The 22,148-nt window shown below is 38.7% G+C and overlaps 4 protein-coding genes across 4 annotated transcripts; all 4 read right to left on the bottom strand.

Annotated features, from left to right (window-relative positions):
- Positions 1 to 3,597: 3,597 nt before the first annotated feature.
- Positions 3,598 to 6,678, bottom strand: LOC104924155 (psychosine receptor). Its single transcript, XM_019257313.2, has 2 exons — positions 6,586 to 6,678; positions 3,598 to 5,834 (listed from the first exon to the last, which is right to left on the bottom strand). Coding segments are annotated over exons 1-2 (978 nt in total). The 5' UTR covers positions 6,588 to 6,678; the 3' UTR covers positions 3,598 to 4,858.
- Positions 6,679 to 7,861: 1,183 nt separating this feature from the next.
- On the bottom strand, positions 7,862 to 8,766 carry LOC109138082 (G-protein coupled receptor 4). Its single transcript, XM_027275070.1, has 2 exons — positions 8,007 to 8,766; positions 7,862 to 7,881 (listed from the first exon to the last, which is right to left on the bottom strand). Exons 1-2 carry the CDS (start codon positions 8,764 to 8,766, stop codon positions 7,862 to 7,864), a joined length of 780 nt encoding a protein of 259 aa, XP_027130871.1.
- Positions 8,767 to 11,481: 2,715 nt separating this feature from the next.
- On the bottom strand, positions 11,482 to 13,824 carry LOC109138083 (B2 bradykinin receptor-like). Its single transcript, XM_027275254.1, has 2 exons — positions 13,731 to 13,824; positions 11,482 to 12,475 (listed from the first exon to the last, which is right to left on the bottom strand). Exons 1-2 carry the CDS (start codon positions 13,748 to 13,750, stop codon positions 11,515 to 11,517), a joined length of 981 nt encoding a protein of 326 aa, XP_027131055.1. The 5' UTR covers positions 13,751 to 13,824; the 3' UTR covers positions 11,482 to 11,514.
- A 2,322-nt stretch (positions 13,825 to 16,146) lies between these two features.
- LOC113744632 (B2 bradykinin receptor-like) lies at positions 16,147 to 19,819 on the bottom strand. Its single transcript, XM_027275253.1, has 2 exons — positions 19,701 to 19,819; positions 16,147 to 18,738 (listed from the first exon to the last, which is right to left on the bottom strand). The coding sequence occupies exons 1-2, from the start codon at positions 19,718 to 19,720 to the stop codon at positions 17,676 to 17,678; spliced, it is 1,083 nt and encodes a 360-aa protein (XP_027131054.1). The 5' UTR covers positions 19,721 to 19,819; the 3' UTR covers positions 16,147 to 17,675.
- Between the last annotated feature and the right edge of the window lie 2,329 nt (positions 19,820 to 22,148).

Raw genomic sequence — 22,148 nt, forward strand, 5'->3', positions numbered from 1 at the left:
GCTAACTCATCCCCTGTGTTGGTGCATCTCCAGTCATGCATAAAGCTTACATGTAGCAGTTAAATTCTTAGACAGAAATTGAACTTGGCTTCCTCTTGTTAAAATTAGATCTCACACCATTACTCATTTGCAGAGAACTTTGACCTACAAAGTAGCGTGACTCACAGAGGCTAGAGGTGGGATTGACGTTCTGTTTTCTTTAAAAAAATCCAGATGGAGGAAGTGTTGGAGGACCTATTTTAGGTAAACCATGAAACTGAAAAAACTCAGTGCCTTTCAAAGGTTTACAAGAAGGAGAGCAGAATGGAAGTTGTGTGATCTAAAGATGTTCAGACCCTGCCTATGTGCCATCACCTACAGTCTGCTAACAATCCTATAACTTCACCAACTGTATCAGTAACACAACTGAACATGTTTTTGGGTTTTTCCCTCTGATGTCCTCCAGCTGTTCGCCCTCAGCTGTCAGAGGCTCTTGCTGGATGGTGAAGTAAACTGCTGCTTTAGTTGTGTGCTTGCTGTGTGTGCAGATGGAGAATGACACCAGAATGGGCACCAGAACTGGCGCTTGGTGAGCAACTTTTACTTCAAAAATCCAAAATATTCTTTACTCCTTTATGAACCATGATGTCACCTTTTAGAAAATGTAATGTCATCTAATACATCCAAGTTAATCTCAAACATCACTGCATTATAATGCCAATAGGTCCTATCCTCCTTTAAGTGATTAGAATTTCCTCACATTTAAAATTTTGAGAGGCTGTTGCCAGAACAAGTTCTTGTGAGGAAGAGGGAGAAGTGTGAAAGTGCTGAGAGCGATAGGGAGGATAATGAAGAGGAAAAGTTGGAGAGTGTCAGACAGTCATCCGGAGGAGCGCAGCATGCTTCACATCAACAGGAGACGGATGTAAAGACTGCCTGACAATGTTCCTGACAGTTGAGATAGTGAAGTGAAGAGAGGTGTGATGTGATGTCATCCATACCAGTCAAGAGAAACTGACAAATCAAGTACATCACATGACAGTGAAGTACCACAGAGGGCTTCAGTTCAGACCAGGAGTTGGATTTGAAGAAGATTACTAGACTACAGTAAAATTGTTTTATTAAAAATTAACATTTGTAAGGGTGTGCCTATGGGTCAAACACTGTAATTGCCACATCTCTAGTTCCATTCTGGCTGGAGCTTATTTATTTATTTATTTATTTATTTACTTATTTATTTTCCTTCATTTCCTCCCCCTAAACTGTGCACAATTAAAAAAAAATAAATAAATAAATAAAAATGGAGGAAATAAACGATTGACAAAGATGCATTACTGACATTTACTGTATTTTCCTCCACATTGATGCAGATTTAAAGAGGAAATAGGCACAAATTTGCTCTGGAGCTAAATCGGACCATATTATATTGTACAGTTATCATGAAACTGTGACACTGTTTTATAAGCTACAAGATCTGTTGCCCGTAGTGTAAAAACAACCCTTGGTTAATTATTTAGTTAAGACACAAACAAACTTTCCACCTTTCACTTCAAAAATGAAATGTATTCTTTGGTCTAAATGTAATATAAGCTAACCGTTATTGAGACAATAATTTTAGGAAAATGAAACTCCATTATGAACTATGATTGTTTTTTTTTTTGTTACGTTGTTAGAAAATTGAAAATATCATCTAATACATAAGACAAAAACTTCCCATCTCAAAAATTACACTACCTACGAGCCTTGTCTTAAAAGTTTCAATATGAAACAGCACTAAAAACAATTAATTTACTGTACACAGATTAATCATATTGATGGAGCGATGCAGCAAAACTCTGCAGTGATCTCTGCTTGATGTTGTTATGTCTGAGTCAGACAAGTGGGAGAGACACAAGTGAAAGGCAGTGGGACAGTCTGGATTATATATATTGTAAAATAGCTGGGGAGAGAAGTGGGTTGCGGAAAGCAGATTTAGTGGCAGGAGGAAAATCAGGATGGAAATCATTACTGTTACATTTTTACTGCAGCAAATCCAGTTTATAGTTAGTAGGAGGAAATTGCCCAGTGTAAATAAAACCATACTGTCAACCTGCTTTATTCACAGAACTACAGTAAATACAGTAAAACTATGAGTGATACAGTGATTCTATTCTTATTTACATTACAAATTACTTATGTAATGTCGTTACCACACAACTGCTATATTTGTTCATCCGTTTCCATATTTAGCACGTGTCTGTGTGATTTTTCTGTGCAGCACGTGTACAGTACTGTATGTGTACATAACACTGTCTGTTCCCACAGCCTGCCTGCCAACATCCAGCACCGGTCACAGCTGCCAGAGCTGGGATTGGCCAAAATGTAGCTGCATCGTGAGCTTTTATTGACAAGATAACATGAATAACCTGGTCAAAAGATTGAACTTTTATGTTGTCCATAACCAACAATTTGACTTTGAACACAGACTCACTCTTGCACTATGCAAGCTGAGGATCTATTATGTGTGTGAATACAGTGGGATCACCAGTGTAGATTACAATCTTATTCATTCATCACGCCTGAGAGGGAGCAGACACTCACACACGAGCCACTGCTGATACTTCAACGTCCAGATAGAGGCTAGAATTGACTGACTGACAAAACCTATTGATCCTCAGTTACTTCTATCTCCAGAATCGAGTGTGCTTTACATATAAAGAAGTCTGTCTGTTAAAAAGTCAAGGACAGTGGAAGGTGAGAGGTGAGAAGACGGGTGTTTAGATGGGCTCTAAAGTCCCTATGTTCTGCTGATGCAAGTCATTCAGTGTTAGGTGATGCATATTATTTGACATGGATGGATGGAGGTAAGAATGAGGCGGGACAAGGACTCACATGGAAGAGCACATGTCCTTCCCAGCCTTAACGGAATCACGCATTTTAAATACCTGAGGGGGAAAAAAACGTGACATGCAAAATCTTGCATGTTTGCCCACCCTTGAGGATGTCATATTGTTCACCTGCACTGTTCTCACAGTTACATATAGGGACCTCCTCACCTAAAAGGTTATGTGTGTGTGAGTGTGTTTAGCACACACATTCAGCCGTCCATCAGGAAATAAGCAAGAGTTGAGGCACAGCAGCTGCTGGAGGACATCAATGGGAAAAAAACAGAAAACATTTTCGCAATAAAATATGATGTATTTTCACCAAAATGAGTGAAATATTTGCTGTGAAGCATTTCATACTTCTTGCTGGTGATCGTATCCGGGGTTCATTCATACACACATTCGTACAGTCAGGGCACTGGCTGCCATGCAAGGTGCAAACTGCTTATCAGAAAGCAGCTAATCACATTCACACACACTCACACACCAATGGCAAAGCCTTCAGGAGCAATATGGGGCTCAGTACCTCACCCAAGGACACTTCAACATGCATACTGGAGGAGCTGGGGATTGAAAGACCAATCTCCCGATTAGAAAATCACCTGCTCCACCTCCTGAAGCCCTTACATGGTTACATATTTCAAAGTTACATAGAGTAAGAGGGCGCAGAGTAGGAATGACTGACACCATTCATCTGATCACAATGATTTTATTATCAAGTTTATTGTAGAAAAGTTAAACAGTGTTGAACTTCAAACTAAAGACAACTTGGTTATGGCATACATGAATTTCTCTGTTAGGTGTAGGCAGCACAAAAAAGTTAAACGGTGAAGACAGCTTGCTGCACTTCCATATTTGTCCACTAGAGAGCTTCAGATATCTACCTTAGACCAGAAACTCAAAGCACTTGATATTTCTGTGAACATATGACAAGACACAACCCCACAGATACACTTTTTATCAGCTTTTTAAAATAATAGTACTTCATGCAATAATCATCAGAATCAAAAGTCTGTCTCTTATGACTTTTATTCCTCCTCGAGGATAAAGAACATTTTCTTCACAGAAAACACTGAACTCAAACATATTTATTTTCTACTCAAAACTTATTCAAATGATTAAGGCATCACATTTGATTAAAGTCCTATATGTTCTTTTTTTGACATGTTTAGAGAAGGTTTCACACACACTGTCAGTGTTTGACAAATACTCTTGGAACAGGCCTTTGAGGTTTAACATTGTGAAAACTGATTGGTACTGTATGTGCCTACCACATTGCTATTAGTTCATTGTTGTGGTTTGTTTACAATGGTTGCTCTAAATCTTGATCTGTCTCTTGTAATACATTACATTTGAGCCCATACTGTAGCTGTGCCTATCTGCTGTTTGGTGCTGAGCAGGTAGTATACAGTTTTAAGTGTAACTCATAGACCGGGCATCTAGAAGTAACTATTCACATTGTTACATTGTTTCGAAATATAGATTATAGATGCTTTTAAAGTCCTCCGCTTAAAAATGTGTTTCACTTACTACTGACTTGGCCCCCACTGTGCAAAACGATATGCGTGATAAGTTTTACAACAAGGCTGCTTGTCTGAGTTTAAGACTTGTCCATACAAGAATGATTTTATGGCCTCACAACTATTTTGAAAACAAATTGAAGCTGTGCTGTAGTAGCTGAACTTTTAAAATGAACGTTTGCATTTTTATTTTTATAGATTTGGGACTTTCTGAAAGAATCAGACACATATTATTATTCAAATCAAAGAGTATTTTTACATGTTAAACATCCATGTGTTCATTAGCTCTGCTTGGGGCAGAGTGCCACAGACAAGGTATCATAAAGCTTTGAGAGACAGACAAACTGGCCTTTTAATGAGAGTTGTTGTCAATAAGAAGAACATAGAACGCAGCCTACTTTATCCTATAACAGCAAATAACTTTTGCAATAACTGTAATGTTTACCACAAAGTTATTGCAATATATAGACCTGTATCTTTTTTTTTTTTTTTTAACTACACCACACCATCTTTGCTTCTCTTCTTTACCTGGAAGAAGAGCACAACCTGATTGACATTTGCCTTCCCTGTTCTAGTAATGAAGCAATAAAGGAGAGGGTCTGCAAGACAGTTGAGGGTGGAGATCGCTATGCTGATCTTGTATGGGTATAGGAGCCACGCAACCTTCCTGCAGTCATCCAGTAGGGTGCGGAGAAGTATAACAATGTGGATAGGTCCAAAGCAAAACAAAAGGGAGAGCAGAACTACTGTCAGTATCTTTGAAATCCGCTTACGTTCCTGTTCCTCTGTGGCCTGGTTGGATTTCACTGCCTTACAGATCCCCCAGGTGGAAAACACCACCAGGAGAACGGGAACAATAAAGCCCAGGATGACACGTGCTACATTAACCCGAGCCAGGTTCTCTGACACCGGGAGGAATACATCAAAGCATACTGAAAACTTGTTGTTCTCATAGTATGAGTCCTCCCAGGTGATGGTGGTGGCATTGAAACAGGCCACCAACACCCAAATGGCAACGCTAACCACTGCTGCAGTGCCAAGTTTCCTCAAGTAAGCATATTTTAATGGGTAAACCACCGCCAAGTAGCGGTCAACAGCAATGCAGCAGAGGAGGGCATCGCTGGTGTAGAAGTTAGTGAAAAGAAGGTAGACTGATAGCACACAAACATAGCCTCCGTGGTCCCAAACTCCTTTCCACAGGAAGTCCAACCACAGAGAAAGGCCGATAGTGAAGGTCAGGTCGCTCAGGGCCAGGTTGAATAGATACACGCCAAGCTCATTCTTCTGTCTAATGTGCTGCCAGGACACGTACAGGGAAAAAGCGTTGGACGGGATGGAAGTGATGATGATAGTCAGGTAGAAAAACAGAAATGGCTTCCTTCTGGATGCGTTGTCAACCGAGTAACATTCTGAATGATCAGTAGCCAGGGTTACGTTTTCCATTGCAGATGTGGTGTTTATTTGCTCACACCTTGTAGAGAAACAAGGAACGCAATAAGGAAGGGATACAACAATGCATAGAAATACTTTAAAGGGGCACTCATGCAACACATTAAGTATAGTTTTCTTGTAAGGAAATGCTATTCTGCCTGTGAAAACAGTTAAATGATGTATCATGTAGCTGCAGTTAAAGAAAATCTATTCAAAGAAGTCTAGGATTAATTGTTTTTGGGGTTTGACCTATGTTTGAGACGTAGGGATATCTCACAAAAACAACTAGTCTAAGTCTAATGAGAGCATACCAACTTTAAGTGACATACTTTACTGCTATCCCTTTTAAAGTACCACTTTAGTTTAGAGTTTTGCTCTTTTAAGCAAATGAATCCCACATTGCTTTAACTTACTGTCAAATCTTGAGATTTGTTTCCACTTTCCAGGCAACTTTTTGTTTGAAAATTGGCTTGCAACTAACTTATTAACTTGTCCAGATTAGTAAACCAATACTGTGGGCATATAATCTACTTTATTTTGTGTCAACATATGATATTTTCTTACTGTCATCGCTCAGAATAGTTGGCCTAAATTTACAGTGTATCTAGTCCCAAATGTCTGATGATGCACTTTTTTTGAATTCACCATCCAGGAGGTCATTTCACAACACATCCTGCTAAAAATTCGGTACCACATGACTGCAATGTAATGAAAAGACTTCAACCACAAACACAATAAATATTTAAGGAAAATAATAAACTCAGTTTAGCACATAGGAAAGGTCTACTTACATTTTATTGAGTCAATTCAGTCCAAATTCTCCATTACATCCATTATACTGACATTAAAATGCAGAGAGAAATTACACAGTAGTCATCCACTGCCTAAATCAACCAGCCTGAAAAAACAGGAAGAGTCAGCAGCTGCCTCCTTGTTGTCCCTGACTACCGTATGTCATTTACTGGGTGACAGGCCATAACAGAACAAATTATCAGTGTTAGGAGATGTCAGATTTAATATGGGTGCTGAGTCTATATGAGGCTGATTGACTTTATGTTTGGTGTGTAAATATAGTCATGAACTAGTAAAGGTGATGCTGATTATTGTCTGATAAAGGAATATGTTTCCATAGCGTAGTTATGATGTTATGGCTGACCCTATATGCTCATAAAAGATAGGTACACACATATTTAATCTGTCTGCCTTTAAAAACAATACCTACGTGTCCATATGTACATTGGAAGAGTTATTTGTTGCTGTAATTGTTCCTCCCAACCATATGGTCACAGAGATATTTTCATGTAAATGATTGGGGACTAAATCCACAATCCTCATTCTGTGTAAAACTGAATTCAAAATTCATCAAAAGTTAATGAGTCTTCAGCAAAGTCAGACAAATAAAGTTTTACTGTCCCTCTGCCATGACTCAGAAAACAAAACACTGTCAGGAAATGCTGTGCTGAAAAGACCAATATCCCTTTTTAATTTACAAAACAGTGCTCCAGAAAGGACAAAGTAGATACATTTATTATTGTTATCATTATTACAACTCATAATTTCTTCAGTAGAACTTAAACATTCAGTAAGAAATAAATATAAATGTAAGCTTATTTACACCACGGCTGATCATAGTAATAACAATATAAGAGAGATGATTTGTCCAATAAAACTTAAACACAAGATTATTTTTGATATTTCTTGTCAGGCAGCATTCAGCCCCAGCAACCTTAATAAAGGTAGAGCAGTTGATATGTAGACGTGAAAAACAGACAAAAAACAAACAAACAAAAAAAACACTTGCTTCTAAGCTGCAACTCAGATGAGTTTATCAAAACTATAAGTCTGAAAAGTGAAGCAAAAATTACCTTTCTAAATCATTTTTTAACCATTTGATACAGAGGTTATCTTAGCAACAGTAAAGAGATACCAGCAGTTACTATTCATCAGGCTACTGTGACTTTGAATAGTAGTGAAAAGCAACAGATTATAGACACATGCAAATGAATGTGTGTAAATACAGATGTGTGAATATCAGGATTACATTAGTTCAGCATCAAAATATCACAGTCAGATGAGTTTATCAAAACCTGTTTGTTAACCATTTGATTTGCAGGTTTAAAATGAACATTCAGTTGTTAGGAAATTGACTTAATTCTATTTGAACTCTCTGCCGACTCTCTGCTCCATCTCAAACTCATAAAACCTTGCCTACCTTTGTCAAGAGTTTTCCTAACCTCTTTCTTAGCACTCTCACTGATTAAGCAGTATATTATAGGATCCAGTGTACTGTTCAAGGTAGTTGTGGCAACTGTGACCAGGTACGGATCTCTGAGCCTTGCGGCCCAAATGCAGGTCCCGGGCTCCAGTATAGCCCTGAGCAGCATGACGGTCTGATAGGGCACAAAAGCCACTATGTAGGTTAGAAGAAGGAAAAACAACAGCAGTCCCACTTTCCTGCGCTCCTCTGCCAAGATGGATGGGCTCTGTCGGAGTGAATGCATGATCTGCTGAAAGCAAAAGGCCATGATGAAGACAGGGACCAAGAAACCCAAGATGACTCGTATAAAGGCAAGGTTGGCATCTTCTCGTGTCATGGGTATTCGCTCCTGACACAGGTTTCTTGAGGAGAAAGCTTGTAGTGCCCCTGTGTGGTGAAGCAATGTAATGTGGATGAAAATCTCCAAAGTCAAAACAGCAATGCTCACACATGCTGCAGTCCGCACCTCTCGGACACAGTGGAAGTGGAGAGGATGGACCACTGCCAGGTAGCGATCAACAGAGATGCAGCAAAGGAGGCCTGAGCCAAAGTAAAAGCTGTTGTACATGATCACAGCAACTAAACTGCAGAGACCATTTATAGGCCTGTTCAAGGCCAGCTCAATCCACACAGGCAGAGTGATTGTGTAGAGCAGGTCAGAGATGGACAGGCTGATGAGGTAGACCGCAATGTTGTTCCCATTCCTCATCAGCATCCAGGCTACATACAGAGACAGGCAATTAGCCGGAAAGCCCACGATAAAAAAAAGAGAATATGCGGTTGGATACATATTCTTTTCCACCGAGGATTCCACAGTACAGGAGGTACTTGTGTTTGTCTGGTTAAAAAGAGCAGTGTCCATCCTCGCTTGGCGATGACCAAACCACAAATGTGAATATGAATGAAAGCTCTGTGTTGTGTTGAACTGAGAGAAATGCAAATAGTTTCAGTGAAGGCCGTACCAAAAATGAAAATGACAACCAATGAAATTTGAGACATGATGTACCCAAAGATGAAACTTTTTGTAGGAAATAAATAGGGAAAAAAATACTTTCAACAGGTGATTAGATCTACATGTTCCTGTAAACATGAAAACACAGCAACATCCAGTGTAGGTGATAGGTGACTATTTTGCTCAAGGGCACACACTACTACTTATTTCTAGGATTAACTTAGCAGTGGTAGAAAGTATCTAAGCAAATTCACTCAAGTACTATACTGACATTCAATTCTGAAGTACTACATTTTACTTCTTGTTACTACATTTCAGAAGAAGCTGCTGTACTTAACAGGAAAGTCACGAGTGGTTTCCAAACTAAAAAACTGTCAATGACTAAGCTGTTTTTGAGTTGCCAACTTTTTGGCTGGTTGGTTGGTTTGGTTTGACCCAACCAAGAGAATGGCTAAAATATTACCAAAACACTCGGTTATTCCCTGTCACATTGCCTTGCTTCTTTTATATTGCTGTTAATAATTGTATAAATGTGTATCCTCAATAAGAAGGAACTGTTTAACTGTAAGTTCATTTGTAGGTCAGCAAAAGATGAAACCATATATTTTTCCTGTTAAAGGTTCTCAGTTGATACACACAGGTTATTTTAGCAACAGTGACGTTCACACTGTAACGAGATACCGGCAGTTATTATTCATCAGGCTACTGTGACTTTGAATAGTACTGAAAAGCAACAGATTGTGTACACACATGCAAATAAATGTGTGTAAATACAGAAGAAACAGTGTGTAAATATCAGGGTTACATTTGTTTAGCATCAAAATATCACAGTCAGATAGGTTTATCAAAACTTTAAGTCTTAAAGTGAAGCGAGAATTACCTTTTTAAATAATTTGTTAACCATTTGTTTTTAGGAAACTGACTTAATTCTATTTGAACTCTCTGCCAACTCTCTGCTCCATTTTAAACTCATAAAACCTTGCCTACCTTTGTCAAGAGTTTTCCTAACCTCTTTCTTAGCACTCTCACTAATTAAGCAGTATATTATAGGATCCAGTGTACTGTTCAAGGTAGTTGTGGCAACTGTGACCAGGTACGGATCTCTGAGCCTTGCGGTCCAAATGCAGGTCCCGGGCTTCAGTATAGCCCTGAGCAGCATGATGGTCTGAAAGGGCACAAAAGGTAGGCTAGAAGAAGGAAAAACAACAGCAGTCCCACTTTCCTGCACTCTGCTGAAAGCAAAAGGTCATGATGAGGACAGGGACCAAGAAACCCAAGATAACTCGTATAAGGGCAAGGTTGGCATCTTCTTGTGTCATGGGTATTCGCTCCTCATATAGGTTTCTTGAGGAGAAAGCTTGTAGTGCCTCTATGTTGGCAAGCAATGGAATGTGGATAAAAATCTCCAAAGTCAAAACAGCAATGCTCACACATGCTGCAGTCCGCACCTCTTGGACACAGTCAGAATAACACCATGCCAAAATACGGAGAATCAGATTCAGACAAATATCCACATACATGCATGAAGATCTTACCATTAAAGTGTCACATTAAAACGTCCACTGTGTAACATTAACAGGCTCTCATTGTTGAGCCTTGTAATGTCATATTTCTACAGTAGCCCAAAACAGACTTTTTGTTGTTGTTAATACTATAGGCTAGAACCTCACTGTTCAAAACCACTAAATCCCATACTAGACCATTGTGGTTACACAAAGACACTAAGTCTGTTTCCATCCCTTTTGAACATTACTTCCAATAACACAATCTCATAATGCTGTCTAAATACGGTTAGGGCCTATGTTAGGGAGTGTTATAATGGCATATCCAGAAATTACAGTCTCATATCCTCTAAAGTTGTGGTACAAAATGTCAACAGGACTCCGGCAATATCAATTTTATTTATCAAGCACATTTCAATACATAAAAAACTTTAAGAACAGTCTAGTAGAGATGGAATCATGGGAGGAGTCATAGGACTAACGTTAGCTTTGTTGTGATACAGAAGCCTACAGTATGTTGCAACTATATGTAAAGTAGACATGCCCTGATGGTAACGAAGTACTTTTTACTTTTAGTACTATCATTGCAGTTCCAGTGTAAAACCTGCTCATATAATCATTCCCACCAACCCTCCATCACTTAATAACAAAAAAGGGAAAACATAGCGAGGATGACCAGGATGAGCAAAGTTCTGACCTGCATCAAAAGACCCCAACACAGTAAGAAGTGTAGTGTGTAGCATACACCTGTGCTATAGCTACAATATAAAGGGGTATATTATGTCTTAAATTCACCCATGGCAAACGGTGGTTCAATGTGTATACAAGCACAATGTGGGTATAACGTTTTTTTTTTAATTTTACTTCCAGAAAACAACAGTTCCTCATATAATTATAATAAAAAACTTGCTTTAAAAAAAAATCACAATCCTGCAGATCAGGTTGAGACATCCACAGATTTAACACTTCTCTTCAGGCTTGAGTGTGCAGAGGTCATGTTGAAAGTCACTCAACTGCACCACTGCCTGAAGGTGTCTCTGACTGTTTTCCAGAAGTTCTTTCCTACAAAGACGTAGAGGATGGGATTGAGAACACTGTTGAAAAGGGCTAAGTACATGAAAATGTGGGAGCAGATGCTAAAGCTTTGGATGTTCAATGACAGGATCCCAGCTCTCCAGAGCATTCCTGCCATCCTAAGCAGGTGGAACGGCAACAGGCAGATCAGAAAAGCCAGGAGGACTGCTAGCAATAGTTTGGTGGCCTTGTGGTCTATTCTCTGGCCGTTTAACTCCTCCAGAAACTGATTATTCAGAGCTTTAATAATCCTGACAGTGCAGTAGGAAATAATGAACATGGGGATGATAAAGGGCAGAGTCCTTATCACATTAAACACCAACCGTGTATGTTCACTTTCATATTTAAGAATGCATGAAGTACATTCATTCTCATATCTTAGTCCCCTGTAGTGTATTGTGGGGGCACTCAGGAGTAAGCCCAAACCCCACACCAGCAGACAGCCCAGTTTAGCACATTTTCGGCTACGCATTCTGTTAAGGGACATTGTATGCACCAGTGCCAAATAGCGATCTATGCTAATCAGAACGAGGAAGTAGATGCTACAATAGACATTCATATGAATGCCCGTGTTGACGAATTTGCACATGAACAGACCAAAAGTCCATCTATAGTTCCTGGATACGTTGACAGCCCAGAAGGGCAAACAAGTCATGAGCATAAGGTCAGTAGCAGCCAGGTTGCTCAAGTAGATCTCAGCCACGGTGCAGGGCTTCTTAGGGAGGCAGAAAACCAGCATAACAAACACATTAAACACAATCCCCAGCACAGAGATGACCAGGATATAAACCGGCACGGCGGTGATGATCCATCCTGATTCCGGTCCTGGAGAACAATTAGTTATTGTTGTGTTGTTTTGGGCTCCATGTATAGCCTCACTGAAGTTAGTGGGGATGCTACGGAGAAACAAAGGAAGGCAAACAAGATAAAACATTAAAAATACAATTAAAGGTAACATTTTGTCATATTCATACATTAACACTAAACACGATGAAATACTAAGTTAAGGCTGTGAAATATTGAATTCTGAGTCACGCGTGATGCTGAAATAGTTTAATGCAGTTCCCAGGGAAATTGATGGTGGTACAGTAAAATGTTGGCTGGTACACCACTGTGGTAGTACTTGTTTTGCATGTCTTGTTGTTTGCTGGTTGTTTGTTTTTTTGTTTATTGTGTAGGTTGTAAGATACTTCCGTCTGTTTGTCGTGCTTTGCCCTTTCTACTCTAATTCTGTAGTATATATTACACTTTTCTGCTGCTGTACTAAGTGGATTTCCCCGTTTGTAGGATAAGTAAAGTATAATCTAATCTAATCTTAAATTAGACAGGTTTAGACAAGATTTGAAATAGTTTAATGCAGTTTACAGGGAAATTGATAGTGTACAGTAAAATGGTGGCTGGTACACCACTGTGGTAGCTCATTCAGTACTTGTTTTGCATGTCTGTTGTTTGCTGGTTGTTTTATCTTAAATTAGACAGGTTTAGACAAGACTTGAGTTCTCATGAAACTCTGCAAGTCAAAACGTGACCATAACGAATCCTAGGTTTAGAAGACACTTATACATTTATATTTATATTTTATTTATAGACATAAATTCAGTTGGGGAGGCATGAAAACTATCTGAGTTATGTTTTTGTAAACAAAAAAATGAGCAATTCCTGTTGAGCATAACACTGAATGCTCTGGTATTTATTACTTAAGGTACTTAAGACATAATATTAAAAGCAGTTGCAGGAAAGGCTGTTCTTTGTCTACTAGTAACACCACAAAATAATTTTTCCACCTTTTTCCACTGAATTTGTCAAATACAGCATTTTCTTGTGTTTTACTATATAGCACCTAAACTTACTTAATATTTACTTATTTACCAACATTTGCAAACATTAGTGTTCTAATTCTTTCTTCAATTCTCTATATTATATATTATACAGATCTTCCTGCACTAAACACTTTGAGACAAATAACAGTGAGAGATCTGCAATGTTGATTTAGACATGTTGGAACAACAAAAGTATTTGGTTTCAGTTAAGCAGGTTGTGTCTGTATAATGCCTACATTCAACCCTTTTCTGTTTGAGATAGCCTTTTTAAAGTATGTTTTTATTCAATAATAAAAAAGGAATATACAAACCAAACAAAGCTCATGCATACCTTGTAGGCAGAAAAGTCATTGTTCCTTCAGATATAAGTCCATGTGTAACATGTCCAAGATACAGTACACCGTTCCAGTGCCTTCTGCTACTCTTTGACTCTGACTTACTGTCTGTAAGGAACTGATACTGACAAGCATTTAACTGGCATCACTTTCATGTGCTGTATTGCCCTCCCCTCCCTTCTCCCTGTCCCTATCTTCAAGTTAAATTGTCACATACACTGAACAAAAATATAAAACACTTTTGTTTTTGCTCCCATTTTTCATTAGCGGAACTCAAAGATCTAAAACATTTTCTATATACACAAAATAACAATTTCTCTCAAATATTGTTCACAAGTCTGTGATATCACTATCACTTCTATATATACATTGATCTAGAGTATCTCAAACATGCTCAGTGGGTGGCATGTCCGGTGAGTATGCTGTTCATGCAGAAACTGGGATGTTTTCAGCTTCCAGGAATTGTGGACAGATCCTTGCAAGATGGGGCCGTGCATTATCATACTGCAACATGAGGTGATGGTCGTGGAGGAATGGCACTACAATGGGCTTTAGGATCTCGTCACGGTATCTCTGTGCATTCACAATGCCATCAATAAAATGCACCTATGTTCGTCGTCCATTATATACGCCTGCCCATACCATAACCCCACCGTCACCATGGGCCACTCGATCCACAACATTGACATCAGAAAACTGGTCACCCACACAGGCTGTCTGCCATTTGCCCTTAGTTGGAAATTCCACAGTAAAAATTAGAATATGTGTTTTTTTTCTACTGAGAGCTATTACAGGGGTAAACAATTTATCCACTGGGATGATGATGTTCTGTTGAAATGTCAACAGTCCCTGGGGACAGCTGTGCTAAAAATGAAGATATCATCCAGTGCTTTTTTTTTTTTTTCTTCAGTGTTGAATTTTGACACAGGATCAATCCAAAGATTAAAGAGTATCTGAAAGTTTGTAGGGCTGATGAGATCTACATGTTCATGTAATCAGGAAAATGCTGCTCCCCCAGTGATATTAAGACAGTCACGGTATCTGTGTGCATTCACAATGCCATCAATAAAATGCACCTGTGTTCGTCGTCCATTATATACGCCTGCCCATACCATAACCCCACCGTCACCATGGGCCACTTGATCCACAACATTGACATCAGAAAACTGGTCACCCACACGACGCCACACACACTGTCTGCTATCTGCCCTTAACAGTGAAAACCGGGATTCATCCGTGAAGAGAACACGTCTCCAACGTGCCAGACGCCATCGAATGTGAGCATTTGCCCACTCAAGTCAGTTACCCCGAGATCGAGACCCCGATGAGGACGACGAGCATGCAGATGAACTTCCCTGAGACGGTTTCTGACAGTTTGTGCAGAATTCTTTGGTTATGCAAACTGATTGTTGCAGCAGCTGTCCGAGTGGCTGGTCTCAGATGATCTTGGAGGTGAACATGCTGGATGTGGAGGTCCTGGGCTGGTGTGGTTACACGTGGTGTGGTTACACCACGTGTAACCACACCACTGCTTGGGATTCTCACTTAGTCAGTTTTCCCCTGCAGTGAAGGAGTGTCCATAGTACTGACATAAAGCAGTGTGTCCTGAATGAGAAGAAACTCTAAATGTATTTAACTTTATTGAAAGAGTGGTCAGAAGTAAAATCATTTTGGGAAAGTATAATGCAGGCCATTTCCTGGATGGTGGGTAAGAATCTCCCCCTGCAAGTGATGAAAGACTGACATGAATACACTGTCACCTCACAGCAAGAAGCTGAACCTGTGTGCAGTTTGCATATTTTCCCCGCGTCTGCGTGGGTTCTCTCCGGGTAGTCCGGCTTCCTCCTACAGTCCGAAAACATGCACTTAACAGGTTAACTAGTAACTCTAAATTGATCATAGGTGTGAATGTGAGTGTGAATGGTTGTTTGTCTCTATGTGCCCTGTGATGAACTGGCGACTTGCCCAGGGTGTACCCTGCCTCTGGCCCGGTGTCAGCTGGGATCGGCTCTAGTCCCCACGACCCTAGTGAGGATAAGCATTTACAGATGATGTATGTACTGTATGTATTTATGTATGTAGTTTCATTTTTATTAAAATCTGAAAAGCTTTTCTAGAAATGTTAAAAGATGAGAACATTGCAATATTTTGAAAATCATCACTATTGCTGCTTTTAGTTATTTGATTTTCAATTTATTTAATTTATTATATTTTATTTCCATTTGTATAATCTTTATTTAATACTTTTATTGTATAACACTTTTCTGCATTAATTTTTTTTGTATAAGATTTTCCATGGCTTTTGTTCTCCTTTACATACATTATTTATTGTTGTTGTAGCCTCAATAAAATACTGTTAACAAGAAAAAAACTTTATTGCAAAAGGCAAGAAAGATCCTCAGCCACACATCATGAAGTCACACAGCTGTACGTTTATTTGTAGGTCAGAAAAAGACTTTTCCATTTATGCCACTCCATTAAAGTTTCACAGTTGATATGCAGAGGTTGTCTCAGCAACAGTGACATGTTCACACTGTAAAGAGACACCGGCATGACTGTGTAAGTCACTATTCTTCAGTCTAGTGTGACTTTGAATCATAAATATAGTGGGAAAGCAATAAAATCTACAGGCATGCAAATATGCAGTGTGATAGTAACTTAATAGATAGGCTGACATTTGTTTAGCATCAGACACATAGTCACAGGCACACAGACGAGCATGAACATATTACCATGAAAGTGTCATACTGAAAGATATACTGTATAATATTTAGGAAGATACATTGGTAGAAATTCAATATATATTAATTTGTATGTTTTCAGTGTGTATAATCACCAAGCCCTTTATCTACAGAGAGCAGGTCCTCTTACATAGACTCTAGATTTCACCATAGTAGTTTCTCCTACACGCTTGGAAGAGATATTTAGATGAAAAAAAATCAGTAAAAGCTCACTGCCACAAAATTCTACACTAGACTTTTACGTCTGTTTCCATCTCTTGAACTTCCATCATCTTAGTTTGTGTTCATAAAACACAATCTCATAGTGCTGTCTAAATATGTAGCAGTGTAATTATTGTGTTAAGTCTGAAAGCATTTCTGATGAACTGATTAAACAGTTAGGTCCTAAGTAATTGAATGGCACATCCGGGACTTTGAGTCTCATATCCTATAAAGTTGCTCCCTATGTGGTACAACATGTCAACAGGATGGTGATGGCAATTCTATTTATAGAGCATATGTCATTACATCAACGCAGTGTGCTGTACATTATAATCCAAAATGTACAAATATGAGCATAAACATGTCAATGTATGAAAAAAAGAACAAAAAAACAACAACCAAAAACTTCAAGACAATGAAACAGAACCCCCCACCAGATCCCACATACACCCACAGATACATAGTAGCTAATAATTTGCCTGCATTTTTAGCCTGCCTGAATGTGGACATAGCTGTGACAGACCACAAGCAGCTTGAGAGCAGGAAAAGCTAGTTATACAAGCCTGCAAATGTAGGAGTGTAAATTGTTGGTTTGTATTTGTTTAGCATCAAGATATAACAAGACGGTCAGAGTAACACCATATGAAAACACACATCAAACCAGACACCATAGACATGCACACAAAGCACGAACATCTTAGTAAATATTTGCAGTTACACAGAAACACTTTCCTGTCATCACACATTTCCATCTCTTCTTGTACATTACTTCCTTAATTGTGTCATTAGTTCAGCAGGATAATACACAAGCTGTTAGTGCTTTTAAATTATGTAGCAGTGTTATTATTGTGTCAAATAGAGGTAAGAGAGGCCAGATGCAGTAATTTGAGCCTCATATCTGAATATATGAGCAGAGAATGTCAACAAGATGTCAAATCCATTTGCCATCTAAATATGTCCATACCAGTGCTATAGCCGTTGTATCATTAGCCACTGTCACTAGCTACAGTCATGCTGAAGATCTGATCTGGGCAATCGGCCGTTCATTTTTGTGCTTCTCATCAGGCTTGAGCGTACGGAGGTCATGTTTAAAGTCATTTTACGTCTTTGCTGCTTGAAGAGTTCCTTAACTTTCTTCTGGAAGTTCTTTCCTACAATGACGTAGAGGATGGGGTTGAGAACACTGTTGAAGAAGGCTAAGTACATGAAAATGTGGGAGCAGATGCTAAAGCTTTGGATGTTCAATGACAGGATCCCAGCTCTCCAGAGCATTCCTGCCATCCTAAGCAGGTGGAATGGCAACCAGCAGATCAGAAAAGCCAGAAGGACTGCCAACATCAGATTGGTGGCCTTGTGGTCTGTTGTCTGGCTGTTTGACTGCTCCAGAAACCGATTTCTCAAAGAGTTAATAATCCTGACAGTGCAGTAGGAAATAATAGAAATAGGTATGATAAAGCTGAATGTAATCAGCAGTGCCTCAAACACTAACTGTGTATGTTCACTTTCATATTTAAGAATGCATGAAGTACATTCATTCTCATATTTTAGTACCCTGTAGTGTATTGTGGGGGCACTCAGGAGTAAGCCCAAACCCCACACCAGCAGACAGCCCAGTTTAGCACATTTTCGGCTACGCATTCTGTTAAGGGACATTGTATGCACCAGTGCCAAATAGCGATCTATGCTAATCAGAACGAGGAAGTAGATGCTACAATAGACATTCATATGAATGCCCGTGTTGACGAATTTGCACATGAACAGACCAAAAGTCCATCTATAGTTCCTGGATACGTTGACAGCCCAGAAGGGCAAACAAGTCATGAGCATAAGGTCAGTAGCAGCCAGGTTGCTCAAGTAGATCTCAGCCTTGGTGCAGGGCTTCTTATGGAGGCAGAAAACCAGCATAACAAACACATTAAACACAATCCCCAGCACAGAGATGACCAGGATATAAACCGGCACGACAGTGGCGATCCATCCTGGTTCTTGTCCTGGAGAACAATTAGTTATTGTTGTGTTGTTTTGGGCTCCAAATATAGCCTCACTGAAGTTAGTGGGGATGCTACAGAAAAAAAAGGAAGGCAAACAACAGACAAAACATTAAAATAAATAACTGAGGGAAAAGTTTTCTTTTCAAAGGTTAAACAATGGATTCTGGCTAACACTTAAGTTAACAGTTAACACTGGGTTTCACCAGTTTAATGCAGTTGTAAGAGATTGAGTTGATTTTGGATAAAAAGATGGTGGGAAAATAAACAGTAGGCTCAACATGAATCAGTTTTATAGTGATCTTATCTGGTTCACGACTGGGTTTGCTCTTCGAATTAAATAGCTAAGTGACATGACTGTTGTGGTCTGGACAGGAATATCCATGATGTGACACTGTAAATATCTAACAGTGCCAATTAATGGGCTGTTTTGTTTCAATTTTCAGGACTTTAACTTCTTGTTCTATGTTAATGGATGTTAAATGCTGATTTCAGACGACACCATTTCAGATACCCATTGTGGAGTTATGCTTTCGTGGCACGGCAGGGCAAAGAAAAAGGGGGATTGACATGCAGCAGAGGGTCCACACTGGATTCAAACCTGGGCTTAACCCTAACCTGAACATGTAATCAAAGCAACCCAACAACTGTTTGATTGATTTGACCAAAAGTGCACAAAAAGTATAAAACAACAAAGTATGATATCAAATTATTGACTGACATACAAGTCCTTCATATAACCATCATCCAGCACTAAACATGTTGAGACAAATAGTGCCGATATTTCTGGCTCACATTCATTCCTAATGGCAAAAGCCGAATGCCATTTAGATTTTGACATGTTGGAACAACAAAAATATTTGGTGTATTTTAAACCAGTTGTGCCTGTATCAAATCAAAATGAAACCCTTTTCTGTTGGTTTTCTGTCGTTGATGAGCTTTGTTAATGATAGTGAATAGATAGAATAATAATAAAACAAAGAAAAAGGTAAAATGCAAACCAACTAAATGCATACTACATTTGCATCATGCATACCTTGTAGGCGGAAGAGTCATTTCTCCTTTAGATGTAAGTCCAGATGTAAAATCTCCAGAGACAGTACACTGTTCCAGTGCAGTACTGTCTAACTCTGACTCTGACTCTCTGTCTTTAAGGAACAAGGTAAACGATATTAGTGACCTCAGACAGATTCTTGGAAATGTTGTTGGCATGTCTCCTCCCCTAATTTTTTTTGTTTTGTCATCTTCCTTCAGCATTACACACACACAACACGGCTCATTTGAAGCACAGACTAAACAGTTCTCACCACAAAGTCAAGTTCTCTTTAAAGACATACTTAATACATACATACATAATTAATTAATAAACCTCTACTTGCGGTCAGTTAATTAACAATGTTTCTGTTTGGAACATTAACCTTGATCAGGTTAAATAGTATTTATAATGTTTCACATTGTGCACTGAAAATGTAATTAAGTGTTCACAAGGACAATGCCCACATTTTGAAACTAAACTCTTTATGATTCACCATTCAGGTAAAACAACATGGTGGTAATCTGACAAGTGTTAGGTGCAGTTGAACGCAAACCATTCCCAATAATTATATAATGTTTTTGTTGTTGGTTATTCTGTGGTTACATTTATTAATGATAAGCTCAGGCAGTGGAGAGAAAGTGCACAAGACTTCAAGATATGTTATGCTAAAATATGTATTGAAGCTTGGACTAAGAGAATGAAAAATCAATCAGTTTGGGAGAAGTTGGCTTGTGTTGGCTGTTTACATATCTGTTGTGTCTATAGAGGTATATCCTCTAACCCAAGTGTCAGACGCGGTGGCTTGGAAAAGAAGCCAATGGTAAAGTATAAAAATTGCTTGCATGTTTATAGCCCAGTACAAAAACTTCATAACTTGCCTGAGAGTCATTCTTTTGAATCCAGTGATAGTTGCCGGTACATACATTTAAAGCCCTGATTATAGACCAGTTTTGTTCATATTATTATTATTATGGAATCCTCTCGGCTTTTATCATTATTATGCAACACCGTCAGCTGAGAGAAAAAGAAAATGTACTGTACTCTCTGTGTACAGACATGTGCGCACAGTTTATAAACCATGCTGTTAGATTTATAATTCCAGCCCACCTATTTTTAAAGCTTGATACCACACATGGTATAATATAATGCAAGTTTATTTTCTTGTTGTAGTTTTAGCATTATATACCATGTGTGGTATTGTTTGTATGTTGTTTACACATGTGGTCGGGTAAATGGCATCCATCCATACATACATACAGGGTCGTGGGGGCCTGGAGCTTGTCCTAACTGGCTTTGAGGAAGTGGTATTATAACTATTTTAATTTCATTTATATTGGTTCCTTAGTAAAAATGTACAAGGACACGTAACTCTTCACATATTACATTACTTTACAAAATCTTTCGGATAGTTTCAGCATCCTGTCATGTTGGGTCACTTGAAAACAACAGAACCATTGTGTTACCAATGTTACTGTCAACAGTCCTAAAGCCATCTGTAAAGAAATATTTGATAATTGAGTGATTCATCAAATGTAAAATCACTTTCAGTTTCTAATGTTAAATGGAGGCAAGATAGCTTGGAGTCTTTTCAGTGCTAAAGTTCCTCTTTGTGTTACTATCTTCCTACTGTGACTCTTTCTACTGTAAACTAAAACTATCTATGGAAGCAAGAGGAAATATTGAGCTAAAAAGACCAATAACCCCTTTAAAGCACATTTGGGAATGTAGTATTGCATTAAAATGGACTTGGAAAAATGTGAAACTATACTTAAAGCAATAATGCACCAGATAAAACAAACCAGAGGAGGCTATTTTAAATTTCTTTTGTTGAACTTAAATAATCAATGTAGAAATCAGTTAAAACAAGTAATATTTCAACACAATTCAACATAAGTTATAGATTAATTAAAAATCAGACAAACAGAGAATATGTTGGCAGGAAACTGGAGGCTTAGGGCACAAAGACCACCCTGTACGTTAGAAGAATGAAATACAACAGCAGTACAACTTGTCATGGGTAGTTGCTCCTCAAGCATTATCTTGAGGACAAAGCGTGTAGCGCCCCTGTGTGGTCAAGCAAAGTAATGAGGATGTTAAAATCCAAAGACCAAACATAGCCACATAGAGATCAACAAATATGCAGCAAAGGAGGCCTGAGCCAACATAAAATCTGTTGTACGTGATCACAGCAACAAGGAGACCACCCACAGTCCTCTACAAGGCCAACTCAAACTTTACACACAGACACAGGCAGTAAGTTGTGAGTTTTTTTTCTTCAGTGTTGAAATTTGATACAGGATCAACCCAAAGACTAAAGAGTATCTGGAAGTTTGTAGGGCTGATGAGATCTACATGTTCATGTAATCAGTGGAAAATGCTGTGCTTTATTGTGTCAGTATTAATAATCAAATATATGATAGTATCTGTCATTAGGACAATTCTTCTGTA

This window comes from Larimichthys crocea, chromosome XXIV (genome assembly GCF_000972845.2).
Source record: "Larimichthys crocea isolate SSNF chromosome XXIV, L_crocea_2.0, whole genome shotgun sequence".
Lineage (NCBI taxonomy): Eukaryota > Metazoa > Chordata > Actinopteri > Sciaenidae > Larimichthys > Larimichthys crocea.

Coding starts and splice junctions, on each gene's coding strand:
- LOC109138082 (XM_027275070.1), bottom strand. CDS start 8,766: ATGCTGATGAGGAATGGGAACAACATTGCGGTCTACCTCATCAGCCTG. Junction 7,882..8,006: donor TAGGAAAACTCTTGACAAAG/GTAGGCAAGGTT, acceptor GTTAACAAACAG/GTTTTGATAAACTCATCTGA.
- LOC109138083 (XM_027275254.1), bottom strand. CDS start 13,750: ATGACTTTTCTGCCTACAAG. Junction 12,476..13,730: donor ATGACTTTTCTGCCTACAAG/GTATGCATGAGC, acceptor GTTTCTCCGTAG/CATCCCCACTAACTTCAGTG.
- LOC113744632 (XM_027275253.1), bottom strand. CDS start 19,720: ATGACTCTTCCGCCTACAAG. Junction 18,739..19,700: donor ATGACTCTTCCGCCTACAAG/GTATGCATGATG, acceptor TTTTTTCTGTAG/CATCCCCACTAACTTCAGTG.